This window comes from Mustela nigripes, chromosome 8 (genome assembly GCF_022355385.1).
Source record: "Mustela nigripes isolate SB6536 chromosome 8, MUSNIG.SB6536, whole genome shotgun sequence".
NCBI classification, from domain to species: domain Eukaryota; kingdom Metazoa; phylum Chordata; class Mammalia; order Carnivora; family Mustelidae; genus Mustela; species Mustela nigripes.
The window spans coordinates 44,578,788-44,604,710 of NC_081564.1; the positions used below are offsets into that span (position 1 = coordinate 44,578,788).

General features: G+C 43.9%; 1 protein-coding gene across 3 annotated transcripts in view; it reads right to left on the minus strand.

Annotated features, from left to right (window-relative positions):
• Window positions 1-25,923, minus strand: part of ANKRD29 (ankyrin repeat domain 29) — a 54,447-nt gene that overhangs the window by 8,880 nt on the left and 19,644 nt on the right. For 2 of the 3 annotated variants that reach the window (XM_059409362.1, XM_059409363.1), the window contains 6 exons: window positions 22,715-22,813; window positions 18,935-19,033; window positions 15,175-15,273; window positions 11,973-12,071; window positions 2,610-2,708; window positions 722-817 (listed from right to left, as the gene is read on the minus strand). In XM_059409362.1, the coding sequence (XP_059265345.1) occupies window positions 722-817; window positions 2,610-2,708; window positions 11,973-12,071; window positions 15,175-15,273; window positions 18,935-19,033; window positions 22,715-22,813 (591 nt within the window). The remainder of the gene's footprint in view (window positions 1-721; window positions 818-2,609; window positions 2,709-11,972; window positions 12,072-15,174; window positions 15,274-18,934; window positions 19,034-22,714; window positions 22,814-25,923) is intronic. The other variant, XM_059409364.1, reaches the window with a different exon arrangement.

Consider the following 25,923-nt stretch of genomic DNA (forward strand, 5'->3'; position numbering starts at 1 on the left):
TGCGTGGAATGCAGCCATCCCTTGCCCCCATGGCTGCTTTCAAGCTACTAGAGCAGAGTCGAACAGTTCCAGCAGAGCCCCTATGGCCCATGAAGCCTAAAATATTTCCTCCCTGGTCCTTTATGAAAAAATTTGCCAAACCCTGGTTTATACTGTAATTTTAAAATATCTTAGTCTCAAACGGATAAATTTAAAAAAGGATTTTGGGGCTCTGCCTCCTGGTAGACCCAGTTCTCCAGGCTGACACACCCTTTAGGGTGTCCGGGGATGTGAGTCTTATTTTCTTTCATCTAAGATAACTGGATCTTTGCTCCAGATAATGAAAGGAAAAAACATGAGCACCTGTCCCCCAAGTTTCATAGGACACAAATTATGCATTTCATGAGTTGTGGAAGATTTTAGGCCTATGAGATATATATATATATATATATATATATATATATATATATATCTTTATATATATATATGAAGATAGTGATTTAATTACCACTATTTTTTTCCTCTGGAAAACTAAGTAGCAACAGCCTCTGGTTCACTCTTCTTATCACCCTGCCATTTCAACCAGTGCCCATGAATCTCCAACATTAAGAAACTGTAGGTAAGTTCTTTCAAGAACGCAACTAACCATGTGAATTATCTCAGCTTCTCCTGCAGGCCTCAGGTATGGGCTTCTTAATTTTCAACCTCTCTTTTATAGATTGGTAAAATTTCTAAGTCTTACCTTCAAAATGCCAAGCGTGGGTGAGAATTTCAGCAGCTCTTCTATAACATCATTATATCCTTTGTTGGCTGCTTTGAGCAATGCTGTTGTACCATCCTTAACAGAGTGGAACAGAAAAGTTGACTTAACATATGTATATGATGGCTAAGAACTAAATGTTAGTTGAGAACCGGGAATACACTTGTCAGAACAGGTGAAAGGGGAAAGGCCATGTCTCTTAATCTGGGAGCATTTTAGAGCATAATCAGTTCTGCATGAACAAATGCTGGACAAAATATGTGACTTCTTCTCTTAGAACCCTGCCATTTGGGAATTCAGACTCTTCCAGTCCCTTAGAACACCAGGTAACACTGGAGAGAGGGGGACATCAAGAATGTATTTTTGGGGGCGCCTGGGTGGCTCAGCGGGTTAAGCTGCTGCCTTTGGCTCGGGTCATGATCTCAGGGTCCTGGGATCGAGTCCCGCCTTGGGCTCTCTGCTCAGCAGGGGCCCTGCTTCCCTTCCTCTCTCTCTGCCTGCCTCTCTGCCTACTGTGATCTCTCTCTGTCAAATGAATAAATACAATCTTAAAAAAAAAAAAAAAAAGAATGTATTTTAGGACATGGATGGACCAAAGAGGCATTGTCTGTAGTTCATGGCTTAGTGAAATTAATTTTAAACTATTTTTAATGACTTAAATAATTACTGAACTGTATTTACTGTTTTAAAATTTTGAATGTGCTTTTTTTTTTTTTGCTTTGCCTAATATACAACTTTGCTCCACTGGGCCTAGGTATCTGTCTGTGGTAGTTGGGGATGGGTAGGTGGTGAGTAGGAAGGGGACAGACTGAAATCTGTTAAAAAGAAATGCAAAAATGCAAAAATTTATATTCAGTTTCTGTCATCACTTTTTGGCTTGGGAAGAGATTTTCCAAATTCCTCCCCCCCACCCCGCTTTTACATATCAATTGCTGTATTTGGAGGATTCAGTTCACAGAATTCTGCAGTCAAGGAACTATCCCAGTCTGCTCTAAAGGTTTAATTTAGCTTGAATCAGGAAGAAAGAAAATGTGATTAGAGGGTTTTTCTTTTCTGGTTTCAGAGATATGCGAAGAAGTGATAAAGTGGGAGAGAGGACAGTGAAGTAAGCAGAAATGTGTCTTTACCCCTTCCGGGCTCAGACATGGAGAAGGGAGTTGCGTCACATAAGCAAGGGTAATAGTAAGGGTGAAAAGGCCAGACACTGTAAAAACCAAACCAAACCAAACCCAAAAGGCAAATGGCATAGTATGGTCAGGCAGCAGGGTCTCCCCAAGCTGCCCTTAGTTCCTATGGGCTACATACAGGGCCTGGTGTGGGGCCCATCGAGACAGACTTAGGTGACATTAGCATTGCTAGGTGGAGGCCAATGAGGGATGTAGTGTAGGTGTCCGCAGTTGGGGAAGCCCTGTGAGGTGGAGCCCTAGGAACACTACTGGACCCCAAAACAAAGACGCTGCGCCCCCACCTGCACTGCGGTCCAGGGCCAACAGGAGGCGCAGCGCAGCCAGACGCGCTGCAGCTAAGGACACCCCCAAGGACAGCCCCAGGCCCGGGCTCCTACCTCCAGCATTTCTCCCGGGTTCATCCAGGAGTCAGCTCAGGTGGAGAAGGATCTCCGATGATTAAACATCTTATCCTTGGGGAGAGTGGGCAGCATTTGCTAAGTTTCAGCTGACTTGGACATTTACTTTATTTTCCTGCTGAAGAGCCGGTGGAGGTTGGGGGAAAACCCGGGGGAGTTACAGACCAAATAAAGGTGCGTTTTCTCCTCACGTCTAAGTCAGGCTGAGTTTTGGAGCTTTGGGGCATACACTACCCATCCCCGTCCCCCCAGGCCCCTCGTGCTGCAGCTGTGACTCAGACTCACGTTGCGGGCGGCATCCCGGTCTGCTCCGCGCAATAGCATCACCCTCACCACCTCGCTGTGGCCCATCTGCGACGCAATCCACAGTGGTGCGGTCCCGTCCTGCCGGGGAGGCGAGACGCTTGCTACCACCCAGCAGCCGCCCAGCAGCAAGGCAGTGCCCACAAACAGCACCCCCATCCCCGACACATGAGGACGGAGATGTTAACCCATTTACACAGACAGGCACCTGGCAGTGCCTGGAACACCCGGAATGCGTGATTGCCAACATCGGGGTTTGGGCTTATAATACAGCCATTTTATGGCAGAATCTTTTAGCCCATAGGAGGGTGAGTAAACCCAGGAAGGAGAGGCCAGCAGTTTATTTTCCCCGGGTTCTCTGTTTGCTTTGCTGGTGGGTTCACACAACACACCCTGCTTAGTGGGGGCCCTCGTTTCCACAGGAGAAAGCAGTTTTTCTTGGAGGTGATGTGAGAGGCCCAGAGAACTAAAGACATTTCTCCCACTCCTCTATTCTAGTGTCTAGAATCCCCCACAGATGGCCATTTTTAGGGAGTTCAGTTTCATGCAGGATGTGATATGATTTCTTCTGGGAGGAAATGCATACTAGCAAGTTAGAGCAGGGTGACATTTTTGGTAATATTTCCGGGTGCCCCCAAAGAGCCTGTTTATGTGAGCGTTGGGCGATGATGTGGAGAGGTATTGCTCCAGAGAAGAAAAGGTGAACCATCCAAGGGAGGGAAAAGGATTTGATAGGAGGGTTTTCTGTGGGGGAGTGGGGGAGATGGAGGTCAGATGGGAGTGTCCGTGTTTTCCTCCTGGCTTGAATCTGGGTTAGGTAAGCACCCAGATAAAATATGGTGAATTCCAGATGGAAAAGGATTTTCTCCTGTTCTCGGGATGAAACCCAGGGAAACTGCAGGCCTCTTAGAGAATCTCTGCTCCTGGCTGGTGCCTGAGAGAGCAAACAGAAATGGATGAGGGAGTCTGGGCCAATGGGCCCAAAACATCTGTCAGGATCCCTGATTCCCATCAATGAGGCATCTGCACACCCAGAAGTTCCTGTCTGCCTGTGCGAAAGTGGAAGTGCTAGTAAACAGTGGTCAGGGAAGATAAAGCCATAGAAGATAGTGATTTCAGGATGACAGGCCAACAAGGGACCAGCCAGGATACTCACAGACAGGAAAGGCTGGAATGGCACAAGGACCAGACATGAGTGTCCCCACCCCACCTTAACGTGGGGATGATAGCCTGACCTCTGAGGACTTAGGCCAGTTTGGAGGGAAGGGCAAGGAGGAGGGCGGAGGGACTAGAACTCACTAAACATAGGCTCTGACGTAATGAAGACAATACAGTCCCAGGGGACTGTTTTGGTCAGATAAGACTGAATTACTCAACAGTGGGAATGGGGCGGAAGAACCAGATGATTCAGTTAGAGAACATAAAGCTTCATTTTCTACTGCAGTATATAATTTCAGCTCCATTCTACTAGCCACAGCAGGCACAAGATTCTTGCCCATTGCTGTCCAGGCAAAGGGATACAGGACAAAGAGGTCTGAGTGGGGTGGTGGGTGATGTCAAATTAGGAATCTAGAAGGATCCAGGAGTGCTGAGGGGTGGTAGGAAGACACTGGTACTGTGTCTTGGGAGAGGTGGGAAAGAGGTGCTGAGTGAAACAGGGCGGAAAAAAGATGAACACCTAGAGCTGCTTCAAGCTTTTTACAAGGTCTCTGTAGGAATATTCTTGAATCTGAAGATCATTATTAGCAATAGAAATAATACCTTACTTTGTACTTTCGTTTTACAAAGAATGTCTACATTCATTAGTTAATTTGATTCTCCTAATTTAGAATCATTCATTCCTTCATTCACTCAACCAACCAGCAATTATTAAGTATCTTCTAAGTCTCTGGCAGAATACTAAAGAAGACATGGTCTCTGGTCTCAGGTCTCAAAGGAACTTAGTCTAGTGGAGATGGGACATGGAAATTTCAAGATGATTAGAGTGCTATAGTAAAGTATGGACAAAAGTGCTCAAGATGAGTCAGGAGAGGCACCTGCTTACTGTGTAGAGGTTACGGGGGTCAGTTGGGGCGATATCTGGGCTGGGCCTTAAAGGAAGACTAGGATTTTGCTAGGTGGGGGGGAGGGGGGGGCATTCCATGTAGAAGGAAGAGTATTTACAGTCACAGAGGCTTGGACAGGTGTGGTTGGTTCAAGCAGAGAAGGAAATCCAGCGGACTGTGGTCCAAGCGGTGTGCGCTGGAATGGAAGAGGGCAGGAGAGGGAGGCAGAGCGCTGGAAACTCTTGTCCCTCCTCGCCTGCTCTGGGCTCACCTGTTCTTTGTCACTATGTCCACCAGAGGGCATGCAAGGAAAGGCAGCCAGCCGCAAAGAGCCCACTGGCGACTTGTTCAATGTGCCTTCCAAGGGCTTGCCTGTTAGTAAAATGATCTTAATTGATACTAACATGTGGAAAGATGTTGAGAGGTGGTATATTGGGAAAAAATATTAATAGCATCAATTCATAACAGTCACGCCAACGCTGAACTTCTATCACTTAAATTGCAATAGTCATGGTAGGTGGAAAAAGAAGCCACCACTTCCGGGTTATGAGACCTTAGGCAAATCACCCTGAGCCTCTGTTCTCGTCTGCAAAAATGTAGCCTCCCAGAGATACTCATGGAAACATGCAGGAAGGTGCTGAGCACAGGACCGGCTAGCGCATGCTTAGAAAATACGCAGAATCTGCGTATTGATCATGAAAACAATGAAGCGCCTGAAAAAGCACATGTAAAACAAGAATCCCCTTAATTTGTACTTGTGTTTATAAAACACTCCACATTCTTTGATTCTCTCAGTTTTCCTGTGAGATAACTGAATAGGTGAGAATGGTAAAATGAGATTTGTGGTTAAACCTGGGAAATTGAATGTGAGTTGGAGCATTACTGTCAAATCAAAGCATTTATTAGTTGATTATCTAGTTTGTGGAGAAAGGTTTTCACTTCTTTCTGTACACCTCAGTTCCTGTTTTCTCTTATTTTTTCCTACTATTCTCATGGTCAGAGTCTTCGCTTTAAAGATGACTTCACAATGAAATGACAGAAATTAAGTCAACTTGGCTCCTTTTTGTTGAGTTTTGACAGAATTGGAGCAGGAAAAACATTTAAAAATTTATATTTTTGTAAATATAGAGTTTTAAAATAAGTTGAATCAAATAAATCACAGTGAACTAAATCACAGGAAGTCAGGACGTCTCTGGTGCCTTTTTAAGAAAAGGAAATAGGACACTCAGCTTGAAGAACATGAGATTCACAGGGTTATGAGAGCTGTCATTTACTATTTGTGTGCAAACCAAGCAGAAAAGGATTTAGACCAATTTTGCATACCAAGTGGCATAAAGAGGGCTGATGGGTAAAAGTTACTTGAGATTTTGGCTCAGTGTAAGACAGAGGTGGTGGTGAGGGCTGGTTACAGACTCAATAGCAGTAATGAGTCCCTGCGCCTGGAGGGGTTCAACAGTGGCTGATTACCACTCAGCAGGATTATTAAGAGAGGATTCATGTGTCTGATAGATGGTTACACAGGTGACTTGCACAGTTCCTTCTGATTGGGTTATCCCCTCCCTCCATCTGAGATGATATTTGTAAGTATCCTTTTATAACAGTTTTATAGATAGATCATAGCACGAGATGATGCATATGACATCATTTGTTTTAGAAACTAAATATTAGTTCGTTTTAGTTAGGGTCCTAAAGATTATTTAGCAAATTAATTAAAATTATTTTGTCCATGGGAATGAATATATTTCGCAGCACTAACTTTTTGCTTCTGCTTCTTCTAGTCCTCACGCTTAGGCTACTTCCATCTCTAGATTCAAGCCACACACAGGGGTCCCTGCTTGGTGTCTCCAGGCTGGAAAATAGGTCTGTAAAAGTTGATATGAGATGTCTGTCTTGCCCAGCCTGAGCCTATTTCCCCCATCCACAGGTGCTCATACCAAGGGTGGGCAGGCCAGCCAGTCCACTGTGGTCCAGTCAGTAGAGCCCAGTGGCAACCATGACATCGCTATTCCAAGAGTTGGGTAGTCTGACCTATAAACTTAGGGACTATATGCAAGATGAGTAGGCAGAGGATGCTAGGAAAAAAGGGAGTAGGAAGACAGAAAGAGAGGCAAGAGGGGACTTTGAGATGACACAGACTACATGGCTCACGAGAGAAATGGCGCAACCCTGACTTCTGATGGTTTTTTTTTTTTTTTTTAGATTTTATTTATTTATTTGACAGAGAGAAATCACAAGTAGATGGAGAGGCAGGCAGAGAGAGAGAGAGAGAGAGAGGGAAGCAGGCTCCCTGCTGAACAGAGAGCCCGATGCGGACTCGATCCCAGGACCCTGAGATCATGACCTGAGCCGCGGCTTAACCCACTGAGCCACCCAGGTGCCCCTTCTGATGGGTTTCTATGATGCAACACAACACTCAAAAAACCAAGTAATTCAGTTTAAAAGTGGGCAAAAGACATGAACAGACATTTCTCTAAAGAAGGACTATAGATGGCCAACAGATGCATGGAAAGATGTTCAAGATCATTCGTCATCAAGGAAATACAAATCAAAACCACAATGAGATAACACCTCACACCTGTCAGAATGGCTAAAATCAACAACACAAGAAACAACAGGTGTTGGTAAGGATGTGGAGAAAAAGAATTCTCGGGGCGCCTGGGTGACTCAGTGGGTTAAGCCTTGCCTTCGGCTCAGGTCATGATCTTAGGGTCCTGGGATTGAGTCCCACATCGGGCTCTCTGCTCAGCAGTGAGCCTGCTTCCCCTCTCTCTCTGCCTGACTCTGCCTTCTTGTGATCTCTGTCTGTCAAATAAATAATAAATAAAATCTGTAAAAAAATAAAAAAGAACTCTCATACTGTTCAGTGGTGGGAATGCAAACTGGTACAGCCAAGGTGGAAAACAGTAAGGAATTTCCTTAAAAAATTAAAAATAGAATTACTACATGATTCTGTAACTCCACTACTGGATATTTACCCAAAGAACATGAAAACACTAACTTGAAAAGATATAGGCACCTCTGTTTATTGCAGCATTACTTATAATAGCCAAGATATGGAAACAGTTCAAATGTCCATCGATACCGGAATGGTTAAGGAAGATGTGGTGTGTGTGTGTGTGTGTGTGTGTGTGTGTGTGTGTGGACACACACACACACGTATATTACTGAGCCATAAAAAAGAATGAAACCCTGCCATTTGCAACAACATGGATAGACCTAGCAGGTATAATGCTAAGGGCAATAAATCAGTCAGAGAAAGACAAATACCATATGATTCACTCATATATGGAATTTAAGAAACAAAACAAATGAACAAGGGATTAAAAAAAGAAATACAAGCTAAGAAACAGATTGTTAATTATAGAGAACACACCAATGCTTACCAGAGCGGGTGAGGGGGAGATGAGTGTTATACGTGAAGGGATTAAGAGTGAACTTACTGTGTTGAGTACTGAGCAATATATAGAACTGTTGAATCACTCTGTTACATGCCTGAAACTAATACAACACTGAACGTTACCTGTACTAGAATTAAAATAATAAAGGAAACCCAAAGAACCCCTGAAATTCAGGAAATGTAAGTGACTTGCTCAAGGTCATGCAGTCAATAAACAAAATGGACTGTGTTTCATTTCCTTAAGTTATCTATATCCCCATAACTCACAAGCCATTCTCCACCCAGTGGCGTGGATGTGGCTCCCTAGCTGGGTTTTACAGTTGTCCTGGCACTGGTGCCCAGGCCCTACATGTGAGTCTTGTTCTAGTTTGCAGCCACTCATCACTACGTCTTTAGCCTTCCAGGCCTCACTGGAGCTCTGCTCAAACCATGGGGTGGCTTATGGAGACAATAGAAGTTTTCAGAGTGCCTATCATGTGCAGAGGGCATGCAAGAATTGGGGCCTCCCTGTTGCTGTATGTTTCCCCCCCCAAGCCCTCAGGACACTGCAAAAATCCATTTGCTCCACTTTTTCCCATTGGCCACCACTGGGTTTGCCCCTCCAAGCTTGCAACCTGCGAGGACCAGCACTATCCGGGCCCTAGCATCTCTGCATACAAGTGCAAACCAAGGCTAGAGAAGACACTTTATGAGTGACCTTTCTCTCAGGCTCCAAAAAAATCCTTATTAGCACACTGAGAGGACAAGTTGGAGATGAGTGATGACAGGCCAGACTCAGCCCTGGGTAGACACTCAGACCGGTGCCACTCCATGAAAGCACTGTTTCATAAGGGGGATGAGTTGAGTTAGGAAAAGTACACTTCAAAGCATTTTGTTGATAGAAAAACAGACTAAACAGCCATCTTAGCTGGTGATTAAAAAGGCCTGAGTGTATCAACTCTACATGCTGTGGTCACATAGAAAGAACTGAAGATGAATTTTTAGCTTGACTATAGACTACAATGATCTTGGTGACCTTGACCCTCTTTAGGATGAACAAGGCAGAAATATTTTTCAAGTTTCAAATCAAGAGCTCAGTCTTTCCAAAGTCTGCTTATAACTTTGTGATTTGGATTCCTTCTCACAAAAGCCCTAGAAAGGTTTTCAGTTCATCCATGATAGAGTTACAAGGAAAAGCCACTCCTACCACTGTTCAGATTCCCTGAAGCTCAGTCTGCGGAATAATTTCAGTGCAACTCTGTGAACATGCTGTCCCAGGGGTACCATAAACTGTTGGGACCCCAGAGAATGGCAAGGAAAGAAATCATAAATCCAATTTATCTAAAAACATTAAGAAATGAAATCGGGCAAACATCCTTGCCTTTGTTTTATAAATTCAAGAATTTTCTGACAGGGATTCCATGTGTCAGCTGAGATTTTGGAATACTGCACTGGTTTCCGAATGCCCTGCTGATGTAATAGTCTAGCACTCACAGGCCATTTTAATGGAAACTTTTAGTTACCCCCCCTTTTTTTTAAAAGCTCCTCATAACTTGTGACAAAGTCATCCAGGACTACTATCGCTTTTGCCATATTTATGACCCTGCTTGTTTTGTAGGAAGGGAATTAAATATGCAGAGTTTGCTTTTTTTTTTCTTTTATTTTGTGCAGAGTTTACAGTTTCAAAGAAGACAGGACCTGGGCTAGTCTGACCTGGCTAGATAACCTTTTCTTATCAGCTCATGGCAGGTAATAAAAAGAGTATGGCTTAAAGGTACAGTGGGGTTAATGTACCCTATAAAAAGGAAAAATTCCATTGCTTTTTTCCCTCCAAAGCTATTTTTATTTTATAAAACACCCCTTTTCCTGAATAACAATTTTTTTAGAACTGGACTCATAATTCCACACAATTGCACTGGATGCAGTCTTTGAAGGGCATGTCACTTGCATTTTGATCTGAGGGAGGGATCCTCCAAACAGCTGGACTAGGTCATTTTTGACCAGGTCATCCTCACCATGAGGAATGAAAGCAGGCGTGGGGGTGTGGCCAGCCCCGTACTGTTGGCTCACTCTTTAATTTCTTGGCTTCGGGGTCATCTTATGACTCAACTTAGATTTGAGTGGTCACCATCCGTGCACTATTTGAAATATAATCTTTTTTTAAAAGATTTTATTTATTTATTTATTTGAGAGAGAGAGAGAGAGAGAGAGAATAAGAGAAAGAGAGCTGAGAGGAGAGAGGTCAGCAGGAGAAGGAGACTCCCTGCTGAGCAGGGAGCCCAATATGGGACTCAATCCTGGGACTCCAGGATCATGATCTGAGCCGAAGGCAGTCACTTAACCAACTGAGCCACCCATGCGCCCTGAAATATAATCTCTTATATCAACTTGTTTTTTTATGAATAGTACCTGAGGCATACGGTTAGTACGATTCACTTTACAAATAGATTTGTCAAAGTGCCAGAGACTATTTAAGAAAGATGTACAGATAGAGAAGCCTGGTAATCTTGACAATCTTTCATTTCTAAATTCACGGTGGTACCCTCAATAATGGCCTCCAGATCAAACTTCTGCAATCTAAAAATGACCTTTGGCAAAATGAAGCACCCGATTCAGAATCAATCAAAACTTTTAAAATAAGGAGGACCAACAAGAAAATATTAAGCTCCAATCCCCAAACATCAACTCTGGCAGGTATGGAAGTGCAACTTTTCCAAAGAGCCTCCTCTCCCAAGAGTATTCCTGGGGCCATCTAAATCTAAGACTGTCTTTAAAACTCTAAAAGTTTAATCTTACGTAGCAGTATTTGGCGTACGTTAAGTGCTTAAGAAATATTGATTGAGTTTTGAATAAAACAGTTATTAAAAAGGGGGAGCTTGAAGAGATTCTCAGGGTCATCCTGTCCAGCCTCCTAATTTTCAGATGAAGGAAGAGAAGTCAAGAGATGCTGATTCACTTGTTCCAAACCACACAGCTAGTTATTGGCAGAGCTGGGATCTAGAATTCAGGATTCCTGACCTCAAACTCACTTTGCCCAAAGGCCCTTTGTCATCTTAGGTTCCTATGCACTTGGACTTCTAAAGACTGAAGAAGCCTGGGTCCAAGAGCTCAGACCAACCTTCCCTATGTGAACATATAAGCATATGTTACATTACACATCAGGTTATATTATTATGGGAATCTGCCTGGGTGTCATTTCCTGGGAAGAAATCAGCTTGACTTTTCCCCGAGAAAACTACCCTTAAAGTTATGTTACTTTAATCTGAAATGTTCTGTTAAAAACAAATTGATTAGTGCAGAAACCATTCCTATATAAGAGAAGCTAATTATAATGCCTTAGATTTGGATGGTTCTTTACCATTCATAAAGTGTGACCTATATTACCTGGTAGTTCTGTTCTTTTAGGTATCAACTGATTTGCTAGATGTTAGCTTGGTTTTGGTAAAGTCAGTCTCAATAGCGTTATAATTGGGAGAGATGAAGGTGTAGAACCTACTAATGATTCCCAGTGGGCTGAAGGGCTCATCTTCTGGGCCAGGGGTAAGAGATAAGACATAGTATCAGCAGAGGGACTGGAGAGGGGCAAGGCTACCTGACTCACCTCTATTTACCTATGTCCCAGGCGAGTGCACTCTCATGACCTCAGCACAGCCATAATTTATTTGAACAGGAGGCGGCCGTGTATGTACTTGACCTCAGCCACCAAACACCCAATTTTCAAAAACAGTAAATGGTGAAGTCAGCCCGGTATCGCAGGCTTGCTGGTGAGCCCAAACAAAGAATAGGAGAAACCCTAATCCAAGATTAACTTTATCACTGAGGCGAAAGGGTTGAAGGATGCCCAGAGTTGACCAGTTATCTCAGGAGCTGCTGCAGGACGGGCAGGCCCTCCCTGCCCCACAGCCCTGCCCACAAGGACATTACCTGCCTTGGCTGGTTGACTTTTGCTCCTGAGGACAACAACAGTCGAATCACATCCAAGTAACCACCTTGGGCAGCGAGGAAGAGGGCAGTGGCTCCATCCTGAAAGATATCAGAATGAAAGGGTTCAAATCATCTTTCATGTTTATTTTAAAAGAAATTCAATTAAAAATACATCCGTTTAATCCAACTTGCCACTTCTGTCCCCCACTTTGTTTTCGTATTCAAGGTTAGTGTTTTATTCTTTGAAGAACAGGTCTAAAATATCACAAGAAGTCAGGTGGAAAGGTAGTGTTTCAAATAAACTTAAAAGGATACGTTATAACAAATATAGTGACTGTTCCCTTTACACAATCTTGATCATGGAGCCTATCATCCACTCCCTTGGCAGCAGCACCCAGGCTGTCAAAATAGCTAGTTATCATTTTTCTCTCATCTGCACAGACCTTTCGTTAGCTGTCACCAGTGTTCTTTGTGGGATCTCAGGGTTATCCCCTTTTGATTAGTTTAACAAATACATACGTTTAATGCAGTTTTCCACTTCAATTCTTTGGTCAAGTAAGGGCTCAGTGTTAGTTTAAAGAACAAACACAAAATAAAGTCTATTAATTAAAAAACAATGAACAAGTCCCCTGAACCAGTATGGTATGTTTTTATGAATCAGAAATTAAAGTGTCCTTTTAATTAGATCTTTCCTACCCCTTTCTCTTTCTTGCCCCTATCTCCATGTCCCCCCCCCCCCAACATGCCATTTTTCTAAGCTTTGAAACAAAAGATGCTTCTAGAAAAACTGCCCTGGTGAACTCCATGAACTCGCTCCCCGACAGCCCAGAAGACACCAACAACACGTATAAAGAATGAAGAAGTCCTACAGGAAAGTGCAAAGCAAGTGCTGGCTTCCAGTTCCCTTTAGTGTGTTTTCCTTTTAACTGAGTGTCTAGGTCCTCTGGGCATTTCTTTCTTAAAGACCTGTCACTGGTAATGGCGGCGAGCACAGCCCTCGGCTCAGAGCATGCCTCCTCCCCAGAGGCTCACCTCCTGTAGACAGCATTCACAGAGTGGGCCGAGCCTCATTATTTCTAGACCGCAGTGGAAAACCTGGGCACAATCTAGTGGAAAACACCTCGCTCACCCAGTTAATTACCACCCCTCCCATCAGGAACTGTAACCACAAGCTAAAATAAAAAGTGCTTTTCCCTGCCAGTCCAGCCAGGTGGAGGGTGCTAGGTTTCTGGTGGGTGACAGCTGAGCTGCCAGACTCCTCTTCAGGCAATCATTAAAAAATTACTCAGCCTGTATAGATCTTTAATCAGATGTTTGATATGGGGATGAAATATTCAGCTGCTCCTTACTGTGTGGCCACAGAAAATCCACCGTGCTCTTCGTAGCCATTAATTCGGACATTCCCTAAAATGCCTGTCCAAGCATTGCAGTTTTTACTGCACACGACACATTTCTGTTCCTAGAAGCTTTCAGGAGTCATTGACTGGGGATCCTCCATGTTTTGATTGTTTCTAGTGGAAACATTCGTATTTGGACAATTTGGGTGAGGGTGAATGTCTTCGCATAAAATGGAGGTTTCAGTGCATGAAATTTCTTTTTTTTCTTTAATATTTTATTTATTTAATTGAGAGAGAAAGAGAGAATGAGCCTGAGAGGGGAGAAGGTCAGAGGGAGAAGCAGACTCCCCATGGAGCTGGAAGCCCAATGCAGGACTTGATCCTGGGACTCCGGGATCAAGACCTGAGCCGAAGGCAGGCGCCTAACCAGCTGAGCCATCCAGGTGCCCCGGTGCATGTAATTTCTTGAGTCACTTCACAACAGAGAATAATTTAGTACAGGAATGGGCTCTCCCCAAACTCTGCATTTCTAAGATTATTTGCCACTCTGGGGTGAGCCTTTTGGATGGAATGTTGTCTAACAAGCACAAATCTGCCAGTCCATTTGGATTGCTGACTATTAATGGTAATGGGATGAAAATCACAACTCATTTTCCTTTTCCAAAGACTTGTGTACTTCCTGTTGAACTACACACACATACACACACACACACACACACATATACACACACACACTCTCTCTCTCATTCATGCTCTCATATATACTTCATTATATGCAGCCAAAGAATTAGCCAAAGCTGTGGACCCGTGTTCTTAGACTTGGCCGCCCATCAGAACCATCTGCTGCCCTAGTGGTGCCCTCAGAGATTCCAGCTCCATCTGGGATGGGCTTGGAAGTTCTCCCCCCACCCCCAGTTCCCTATGTGGTTCTAATGGCCACCAGAGCTGAGAATCACTCCCTCAGACCCGTATCAAGGAACTTGGTCATTGAAGTGAGAAAGCTGCGTGTTCAAAGGGTGTTCCAGATTTTGAAGTGCAAAAGGGTGGTGCTAGCTGCTATGTGCTTCACAGAGGTCTGTGACATGGAAGTCCATCATGTAAACTCAGGGGAGGGTGTTCAAATGGAGAAGTTCCCACTGACACATCTCACTACATGTCTGTGAAGGTGTTGTGTGTTTGCATGTCTGCTGGTGGGATAGCCTAAAATACGATTCCTGTGGAACCAGCAGTAGGAACCCTTCTACTCCTCGTGATGACTCTATCAAGTCACTTCATCTCTTTATATTTTATCTTTGTTATTGTCCAAAGCCAGAATAACAGGATTGACGGCGACGATGGAAAGAGCCTCTGGGCCATGTGCTAATTGTCAATTAGCTGCAACAGACCCACACTCGCAGCAGGAGCCTCTGGAAGGCCAGTGGTGTGCGTGTTCTTCAGTTCTTCAACCCTACCCGATCTCACTTCTCTTCGAATAACTTGATTTCTCCTTTATGTGTGCTCTTCCTCCCGGATAACTCTACAACAGCATTATTCTGCTTTTCAGCAAGCCCATATGCCAGGCTGGTTATCTTATGGGTAAGTACGTGTCACGTGATTTTTAAGCTCCTGCCCACATACGTTATATGAGCTGCCGCGTATGTATGAGAGGTTTAAAGGGTAAAACAAAGGTGGGTAAACAAGGTTATGTGCTTCTCCATAGAAAAAGCTCATCTGGCTAATTCCAGCTTTTTCTTGGACTGAAGTCCTACCGCTCATTAAAATATTTTTGAGGTAGCATTTCCGACACCTGAATTTAGACTGCAATTCTGTGGCTGAGGAGGGGGTAGGCAAGCGTCCAGCTAATGTCCCCTTGAAAACGCACTCACGTGGAGTTGGTCGTGGATGTCGGCTCCATGCTTCAGTAGCGTCTCTACCACCCGCTTGTGTCCATACTGGCTGGCAGCCAACAGGGCTGTGCCCCCATCCTGCAAGGTAGTACCATGTTAGAAGGGTGCAGACGTGTCTACTGAGCAGATGCTTCCACAGAGGGAGAGCTTTGGGAAAAACTTTGCTCATAGATGACAACAAACCCACCTTTCCTTTTTCATCTCTTTCTCTTTATAGTCATGACAGGGTTCCTCCTGAAGGCATCACGTCATACATGTGGATGACTTGCTTGGGATACATTACAGTTACTGGACTATGTTATTGTGAGTCGCAGCCCATGTCAAATGCAGAATTATCTATTTGCATCTCAATAAAGGAAATGAAGACTAGAAAGCCTGTACCAGTCACTTCTGTCTTGGAATTACCTGAAGTCTCCTGTGTCTTCTGTCTAGAGACCCTCTTGACAACTACTGGCTTCTCCCTGTGTTTTCCCCCAGCTGTGGGCCTCGAAGATTAAGGTGATTTATGGAGTAACCATCTGGGGCCATTGTCTTCAGGGGATAAGGTGTGGGTCCATTAAGAGTGGGTAACTGCATGTACCATGTGAACCTCTCACCATCCTATTTAGCATTTTCCTTTGAACATGTGCCAGTCTGTCCAGATCTGTTTTATAATATGGGCCCTAAAACGAATCGGAGCCCAGAAGAGTAGATGTGGTCCGATGGGGAATGGGACATTCCTTTGTTCCATCTATTCAACTTTTATCTTGACAGCCTGAATTAGAACTAGCTTTCATGTCAACCACATCACACTACTGACTCACTGAGTCTGTGGTCAACTGAAACCCTTGATGGTTTTTCTCAGGTGCTGCAGCCAAGGCATTATCTTTTCCCATCTACATCTGGAGAGCTGTTTGTTTGGCTCTGCGAATTGGTCTGTGGGCATCTGTGCTCGTTGTAAATAATGTAAGAACATGTCATCTCGTTCTGAAATACAAATCCTAACTCTAAGAGAGGGTGGTTTATAAATCTGGGGCACAGAGTGTTTATGCAGAACGCCCGCTCTCTGACTCCCACCCTCATAGGGTCTTATTCTGGTGAGGCCCAGAAACAGGCTTTCTGACCAGTCGTGTGAGGGGACTGTGGTGTGAAGGTGGCAGGTAGGTCTCACTTGGAGAAACATTGCTGTAAGAGCTCCCTTGTTCACAGGCTATGTGTGGGAGTGGGCACTTGAGCTGTGATTTGAAGGGCGGAAAATGGAGGACAGACTGAAGGGCTGAGGCTGCTGGGGGGGTGGGCCAATGTGAGTGGGGGCATGGGCAACAAAAATCGCAATAGCAGCGAGGAACACCAACATGTCCAACTATTGTTCTGTCAGTTTTTCTCTTTGCCTAATGAGGTAAGAGAATAGATAAAATATGGTGATTGTCATAGAAGAGCTGGTACCTTTTATTTTTGTTATTTTATTTATTTATTTATTTAATTTTTTTATTTTTTCAAAGATTTCACCTATTCATTTGACAGAGATCACAGCAGGCAGAGGCAGAGAGAGAGAGGAAGGGAAGCAGGCTCCCCACAGAGCAGAGATCCCGATGTGGGGCTCGATCCCAGGACCCCAGGACCATGACCTGAGCTGAAGGCAGAGGCCTTAACCCACTGAGCCACTCAGGTGCCCCTATTTTATTTATTTTTTAAGTAGACTCTATACCCAGAGTGGAGTCTAACTCGGGGCTTGAACTCATGACACTGAGATCGTAACCTCAGCTGAGATCAAGAGTCAGATGCTTAACCCACATGCCCCTGTACCTTTTATTTATTTATTTTTAAATAGTTTATTTATTTATTTATTTGAGAGAGAGAGAGACAGCATGCATCCATGATTTGGGGGTAGCCAGGGGGTCAGAGGGAGAGATAGAAGCAGATTCCCTCCTAAGCAGGGAGCCTGATGTGGGGCTCGATCCCAGGATCCCAGGATCATGACCTGAGCTGAAGGCAGATGCTTTACTGACTAAGCTACCCAGGTGCCTCTGTACCTTTTATTTTTAAAAATACATTTTGGGGGATATAGCTTTAATAATGATGAGAACAACTGTTGAAACAAAGGTAATTTTAATGACAGGATCATATGAAAACTGAACGCCTCTTGACATTCTCTTCTTCCCATGGAAAGTTCTTGGACACCTGCAGGTGACCTAATGGAAACATTTGGAATTGCGCTCCAGGCCCTGTGTTCCATGGATTTCTGGGACAGCAACTGTTGCAGAGACAAAGGCTGAAAGCCGGCATTAACTTGTTAACCAAGAAGACTAAAGCAGCCATATGCGGGGCATGACCATTCTGACTTAGTTCAGAGAGCTGAGATTTACATTTGTAGAACTTTACTTTCTATTTTTAGTTGTATTACTTTTATTATGACAAATAAAATGATAATATGAAAATACATACAAACATATTTTTTGGATTATTGTATATTATATGCAGCATGTGTGGAGGCATGTGTACTGTCCAACAGCACGTTCGGAACAGACCGATCTTATCTGAAATTCAGATCTACTTAATAGTTAGCATCTTAACAGGAAAAGAAAAAAAAAATCCACTGGAAACTCCCCTGACATCCAAATTTCACATACGGTGGTTTAAGAAAGCCTGAAAGATTCCAAGTCAGGCAAATTTCCAGGAATTTTTTGGTTCTGATTAGGCTGGAAATAAGTTGACAATTCCAAAAATGTTAAAGCAGTTCAAATTCTCCTACTATAAACCTAAGTTATCATGTACAATCATATCATAAACACAAAACTGATCTTTCTGCAACCTGAGTTTTCTTATCTGTGTGTCACGCATGAAGACTCAATGACTTCTTTAAAGGAAGAACCGCATTTCCTTGCCCAACTATGTAAACTGTAATCATGTGTTACATACTTCAGTGAGGGCATCTCAAAAAGTAAACTGCCTGACAGATTGCCCTCCTTAGAAATCTCTCAGATTCCACTAAGAGTGGCTTAAATACTTTGATAGATCACTGGGATTAATCTTGAAGTAAAAAAAAAAAAAAAAAAAAGCCCACGAAAACAGGGAGTTATAAAGCACCTGCTATTGTATCCAACCTGATAACAAAATTTAGTGTCCCAGAATAGGAAGCTACCAGTGCAAGACAGAACATAAATAATGCCCCATAAAATTAGGAGCCCAGAGGGAAAATGCCATATTTTGAATTGATTCCTTAGGACTACCTCTCAACCTTTACAAGTAAATTTGTGAAATCTACCTTCTTAGGCTTGAAAATCTTGTAAAAAAGAGTGGGGTGCCTGGGTGGCTCAGTTAAGTGTCTGCCTTTGGCTCAGGTCATGACCTCAGGGTCCTGGGATGGAGCCCCATGTCAGGCTCCCTGCTCATTGGGGAGTCTGCTTCTCCCTCTACCCCTTCTCCTGCTTGTGTTCTCTCTCTATCTTCCTAAAATAAATAAAGTCTTTTTTTTTTTTAAAGATTTTATTTATTTACTTGACAGAGATCACAAGTAGGCAGAGAGGCAGGCAGAGAGAGAAAGAGGAGGAAGCCGGGTTCCCGTGGAGCAGAAAGCCCAATGTGGGGCTCGATCCCAGGACCCTGGGATCATGACCCAAGCCGAAGGCAGAGGCTTTAACCCAGGCTTAAGAAAAAAAAAAAAAAAGAAGCACAAATTCATACTATGGATGGAGAGACAGGAATAATCATGAGTGCTAAAATTCTTCAACGAAGTATGAAATCAAGAAAGTTCTCTTACTTTGGTCCTAAATTCAGTGGATGCTCCAAACTCAAAGAGAAATCTCACGACGTCATTATGTCCTTGCTGGGCAGCAAAGAACAGGGCAGTTGTACCTGACTAGGAGAGAACAAACAGCTGGTTTTAAGGCATTTAGTTACATTGCATTTGTTGTACATTTGCACACAAAACAATATCCTTGTATGTAAGCCTTCTAACCTAGGAGGGAGCTACATTTGAACTGATTATATTCCTTGTTCAGAGAAGTGAGAATATGAAAGCGGAACTTTATTTTTGGTTTAATGGGATGAATGATGGACCCAAAAGATATGTCCTTGTCCTAATTTCTGGAACTTGTGAATATTACTTTCTGTGGCATATGATGGGGTTAAGTTAAGGATTTTGAGAAAAGGCACTTATCCTGGCTTGTCCTGGGGGGCCCTAAATCCAGTGACAACTGGATAGAGACCCATTTGATATAGAGGAGGGGAAGAGGTAATGTGACCACAGAGGCACAGGGGATGCGGCCACAAGTCAAGGAATGCCCACAGCTACCAGAAGCTGGAAGTGGTAGAGAAAGGGTTCTCCCCTGGGGCTTTCAAAACGAGTGCAGCCCTGTGGACCCACCTTGAATTTTCTGGCCTCCAAAATTGTAAAAGTGTAAATTTCTGTTCTTTGAAGTCACCTAGTAGGTGGTAATTTGCTACAGAGGTCACAGGGAACTAACTACCATGCTTGGTGACATGGGCATTCTTACAGGGAAGAGTTCTGGTAGACTTCTAGCTACAGAGTTAAGTACCCCACAGTAGAAAGCTACCAGCCCAAGAAGAATCTAAGTAATTCACCCAAACAGACTCAAAATATTCCTCAAAAGAGGACCAGCCTGGTTCCAAATGTTAAACCAGATCAGGGATAGTCGGAGACACAAGTTTGAGCATCCTCCCTTTCCAGCCATTCCCACAAGCCGACTCAAAGATTGGTAGCCAGATCATTGTGTGATAGGAGCAAATTCATCATACCACTCTGTGGGCAGTATCTATTTTCCATACAAAGATGCTCTTCATTCCAGTGCTTTGAGCAGGGATGAAGCTCACACATTACACCTTCCCAGGCACAGTAAGGAGAGACACCTTCCACAGCTCACCTGGAAGTCTTAAAGTGGTAGGTTCTCATCCAGGTGGGAGAAGCCAGGAGGAGCAGGCCTTAAGGATTACTGATGACCTTGAAGCATGTTCTTAAGTGTATGTGTGTGTGTATACATGTATGCATGTGTGTGTGTGTTTGAGACAGGGACCAATGAGCCCAACCACTGTGGCAGAACACAAGCCAATACCTTCCCAGTCATGACCGTCTATCTCAGGCTATGCCCCCAACCAGACGCTGCCCTGGGGAGGCACAGGTAATGTGACCATTCCCAGAGCCTTTCTGCCTGCCACGCAGGAGTGACTTTCCCCTTGGTTCCCATAGAAACAAGTGGAAGGCATCCTTTCATTGGATGTAACCAGGTCTGGATGAAGAAACTTGGCTAGCATAGGAAAATCCTCATCTTCTCAACAGACATTAAATTTCAGAAACTACCAGAGACAATTTCTAGAAATTGTGTCTTCCCTAAGAAAAAGGACTTTTCATCAAGATTTTATGATATATTAATTGAAAAACCATATCTATAGCAGTGTGAATCAATTTTGGAACATACAAGTATCATTCATTAGTCATTGTGCACACGAATGTGGCCATCTGTAGACAGAGGAGCCAGACATCAGCTGGAATGTGAATAAAGGTCTTAAATGTATGTGCTTTATTACTGTAACCCAGGGCCTCATGAAAACTGCACACGCAGTTCCTAACCCTGGAAATTTTAGCTGATATTGCTGGTTCTTTAGAGCAATGGTCTCTCTGGATCATTAGCTTTCTGTTCTTGCAAGCTCTGTGTACGCAGACAGCCATCCAAAGAAAACAATGACAGGTACCTTTTCAGGAAACAAGTATTTTGATATGGATTAAATGGAAAAAATGGACTAAGAATGAACCCAGACAGAAGCCTGCTACATGAGTACCTTCCACAGCACTGCTAGGTACTCACCTCGTGTGTGAGCTTGGGGCCTCTCTTTGGCAGCTCTGTCACCGGAGGCTGGGGTGGCTTCGGGAAATTCAGGGGACCACTGGGCATTCATGTAGCAACATTATTTGGGCTACAAGGTTATTTCAAAATTGGGCACACTTCAGTAAGTCCTTGAGGGCCATTTTTGTTCAACACACACAATAGTTTTCATATCCAAGAATATTAGTGGAGCAATCGGAATGAAACAGATAAATATAAAACCATAAAAACCATACATTGGCTGAAAAGCAAATAAATGTTTCTCTTCTTTCAGCTTTTCACAATTGTTCTGAAGATATACTTGTGTGTGTTAAACTTGCCCTTCAGGATAAAGTTTTTTGAGGAGCAGATCTGAATCATATTGTTTTTATTAGAGAAAAGTTTGTCTATTCTTTAAAGCTATAATAAACCAAGACTGTGAAGCATAAAGGAAAAACAAAAAGATTAGGGTAATTTCAAATTATAATTCTAAATGGGCCCAAACATTTTCCTCCCAGAAGGAAATTAGCTGCTGACATGAAAAATGGCTTAAAACAATGCTCCAGTGTTGTGAAAATTGCTCCAAAGAATCTGTCTGAGACTAGATTTGCTATGGTCTGTCTGTATGGCTCCTCTTGATAGATCAGGCTTGCTGGCGCAGGCCTATGGAGAGCCAGACTCCAGAGTCTATTCATCAAGTGTCATTCTTCCATGGTCCAGAGCCAAGGTGACACCCAGAAGAGAGAAGGGAAGGACTATAGGTGCCCCACAGAATAGCCAGCCCTCACAGCTCTACTCAGAGGTAGCAGTCCAGGCTGGAAGACGGGGTGTACTGATTGATGAAAGTTTGGTTGATGACTCATCTTTTCTGAAACAACTGTAGGGTAGGCCCTAGGATAAGACTGGATCAAGGAACATCAAATGCTCCAGTTCAGTCTGAAGCTTGCCCCAGGATGCCATCTTGGGTCTGAGTTAGTGTGGACTGAGAGGTCAGATTCACTTTAGGGTTGACCTATGGATCTACCTCCAGAAAGGTTAATTTGCAAGGCCCTAGATCAGCTTGAGAATAAATGGATCCCCCTCAGATCTGACTCCCGAAGTATGGTAAAAGGTCCAACCTTCCACTGCTCTTCTACACTGGACCAAGAATGGTCTAGCCAGACTCAACTCCCAAGGTGGCCTTTGAATGAAGCATGGGAACAGGCTCACATTTTAGTTCAATGTCCACCACATGGCTTTTTGGGGAGAGCTTTTTAATACGTGGCCAGTCAGAGAAGCCCTTTGTAATCATAGTTTGATGAGGATGACTGAGATAGTCTAGCAAGTGAACCTCATTCAGAACAGGTTGGTGACCCAATCTTTTTAAAAATACAAAAAAATCTCCATGAAAATCCTTTAACTTCTACAGCACCTCTTCCCCAGGGAAGAAGGAAGACCTGATTTAAGCTTGGGAGGAAATGTATGAGTGCTCAGGGAATGTGGTTAGAGGTTTGGTTACCTCACACTATAACACACACTTGAGAATATTCATTCCACTGATGTACACCCAATGGTCCATTCTAGGGCCTTATTTTAGGCACAGCAAAGTCCACAATCTGGGCATTAATGCCATGCAGGAAAAAAGCAATGATTAATCTGGTCTTCCTTACCTATTTACCACTGTAAAAATTTCGAGTCTCTGTCACTTGGGTCATTCTTATTCAAGTGTAAACCTGACCTACCTCTCTCTGGAGATTGATGTCTGCTCCTTGCAGAACCAGTTCCCTCACACAGTCTATGTGACCGGCATAGGAGGCGACCATGAGGAGCGTGGTGCCATGCTAGATGGAAGACAGACAGAGAGCAGTTATGTATGTCAGAGAGGGTCCTGGAGGAGAGGCTAAAGAGATGTCAGGTCCACTCGAGACACGTCCAAGTGCACAATTTCTCTCAGTATTGAGTGTCTCATGAAAAACCTTATAACGCAAAGTAGACAGAGAAAAAGCAAAGCGACAAACTGCTGCAGGTGGAGTTTTCAATTTAAAAACCCACTTAATAGGGTGCCTGGGTGGTTCAGTTGGTTAAGTGGCTGCCTTTGGCTCAGGTCATGATCCCGGAGTTCTGGGATCAAGTCCTGCGTCGGGCTCCCGGCTGTGCGGGGAGTCTGCTTCTCCCTCTGACCTCTCCCCTCTCATGTTCTCTCTCACACACTCTCTCTCTAATAAATAAATAAAATCTTAAAAAGAAGAACACCACTTAATCCCATTACCTTCAGAAATGCAGTCCAAAGGAACCATAATCACTGCATGTGAAGGCAGGAGGGATGTAATTGTCTTATTTTATGATTCATATTAAATGATTTCTGGGCCCAAACACTGTTCTTAATGGGTTAGGTCGTACCTGTTGGTTTTCTGAGTTTAGAAGACTTTTTTTTAGAACTGATTCAAGTAAAAATGCAAGGTACCTCAAAGATATAGGAGACCAGAGTAGTCAGTAGGAGTCTGGGGGGCGGGGGGTTCACGTCAGCCTCTATCATCGATTAACTGTGTCACCTGGGGGCACATTGCTTTTAATTCCTGGGATTTAGAGTTCAATTTCCAGTTGTTTTTAAGGGCTTGGAACTGTGAGTTTGACCACTACCTCTGTGTACGCAGCAACCTGCCTTTCTAGGGTGGATAAGAGAAAGATGGTACTTTACAGGAGGAAGGTACGGGGTGACGAGTGACTCTTACAAGCCTCATTTTAATTCATGGGTGGGATTTTGTAGGAAGGCAGTAGAGTTGACAGGTCTTGGGCTAGTTATAGAACCTTTCCAAGGTTCACCCTCCTTATCTGCAAAATAGGGAATAATAAAAGCATCTGCTGGATTAAATCAAATGGGTAAACGAGATAATGTAGGCAATGTGCTTAGCATAGTAATGTTAGCTATTAATTCAGTAAGTGTTAGCTATTATAATATTTTGATACTTCAATAAATGTTGGGTCATCATTTGGCTTTTGTTGATTTCTGTGAATCTCAATACGAATTTTGGGAAAGTCTTATTTGCTATGTATGAAAAGTACAGGTAGAGTAAAAAAATAAAAACTAATGGCTTCATGGAAGTGTTCTCTATTTTCTCTGCTTCCATGAGACCGTATTTGGTATTTGAATGTTAGACATTCGTTAGGCTGTACCATCCATTATCAAGTTGAACACCTTCCTCTGTATTTCCCAGGATTAGAATGACATGTGGAAGTTGGTATTACTAACTTCCTCCTGAACATGAAAAATTTTTATTTAGATTACAGATAGAAGAATCTGATTTAAAACCAATCTGGAAGATCACTGGGATGATAGTGAAGTAGGAGGACCCTAAGCTCACATAGATAGATGTGTCTGACAGATGCAGTGGAGTGTCAATAGGTATACAATGGGAGTCACAATAGATGACACTCTCATCGTTGTAGATAACGTGGAAAACGACCTGAAGACTAGAACCAACTCCATAACTAAAGGTAGAGAAGAGGTCACACTGAAGAGGGTAGGAAGGGCAGAGATGCATGGGGAGGTAAATAGACCACTGCTGTATGCAGGGTGAGGGGGGTTGGGTGGGGAGAGAGCTGTGAAGAAGGGAGGGAGACAGATTATTACACTGGGGAGCCTGCGCCAGAGACAATGAATCCCCATAATATTTGGTTCTGAAAGACAGAGGATCCAAATTTCACGAGTTCTTATAACCAGCAGGACTGAAAGCCTGGAATTTCATTTTTATCTAGTTTTTAAAGGTTTTTATTTTATTAAAAAAAATTTTTTTTTTGAGAGAGAGAGCGCACGTGTGCACACGCTGTGTGTGTTGGGGGGGGCGGGGGAGCAGAGGGAGAGAGAGACACCTGGGTGGCTCAGTCAGTAAAGCCTCTCTCTACCTTAGCTCAGGTCATAATCTCAGAGTCCTGGGATCGAGTTCTGTATCGGGTTCCCTGCTCAGCAGGAAGTCTGCTTCTCCCCCTTATGATCTTGAGATCATGACCCAAGCAGAAATCAAGAGTCCAACGGCTAACTGACGGAGACACCCAGAGGCAACCTAAGATTTTTATTTGTAAGTAATCTCTATTCCCAACGCGGGGCTCAAACGCACAACACAGAGATCAAGAAGTGCATGCTCTACTGACTGACCCAGCCAGGAGTCCTTGGAATTTTAAAAATCAGTGGCTCAGCTTTGGAAGAGGATGGAGGGCAAGAGGAAACTGGGTCCTCACCCTTAAAAAAACAGCACCACAAACAGCCGACAGAGATACAGCACAGAAGCAGTAGTTTAAAAAATGCCTGGGGTACATGGGAAGGAGATTTGTTTACTAGTCTCAGAAATGGCTGGAGGAGCAGGGATCCTTGGAAGACTTCTCTAGGAGCAAAGGAGCTGGTAGGCACCATTTCCTACTCCTGCTCCCAAGCAAATTCCCATGACCATCTGCAGGGACCAGTGAAGCATGGATATTCACTACCTAACTGGCTGACATGCACTACCCCCTGTGTGGGTTGTGGATCTGCCCCCTCTGGTGTGCTTTTGCCTGGAACCCACTCAAACCAGACCCACAAACCAGGCAGTGTACAAGCAGCCCGAGCAAGGGTCAGTGGCACTCCAAAGTGACTCCTGCCCTGGGGAGAGGGAAATGTAACCACACAAGCAATCATACTGGGGCCCCAGCAGTGGGCTGGGTGCAGACAGCTGGTCTGACCGCAGGCCCCACCTGCCAGTGAAAGCATCTCAGCGGACAACACAGGGAAAGCAGCCTGCAGTTTGTTGCTACTGCATGTCTGGCAAACTGGTCTGACTCAACTCAAGCCTGGGTTTGCCCCAGACTGGCCCACAAAAATCACCAGGACCAAACACTGCACAAAACAGCAAGGAGAGCCACTGGACTCTCCTGGGCTGAAGGAAAAAGTGGCTCAGCCACAACAGCAGGGGACACACAA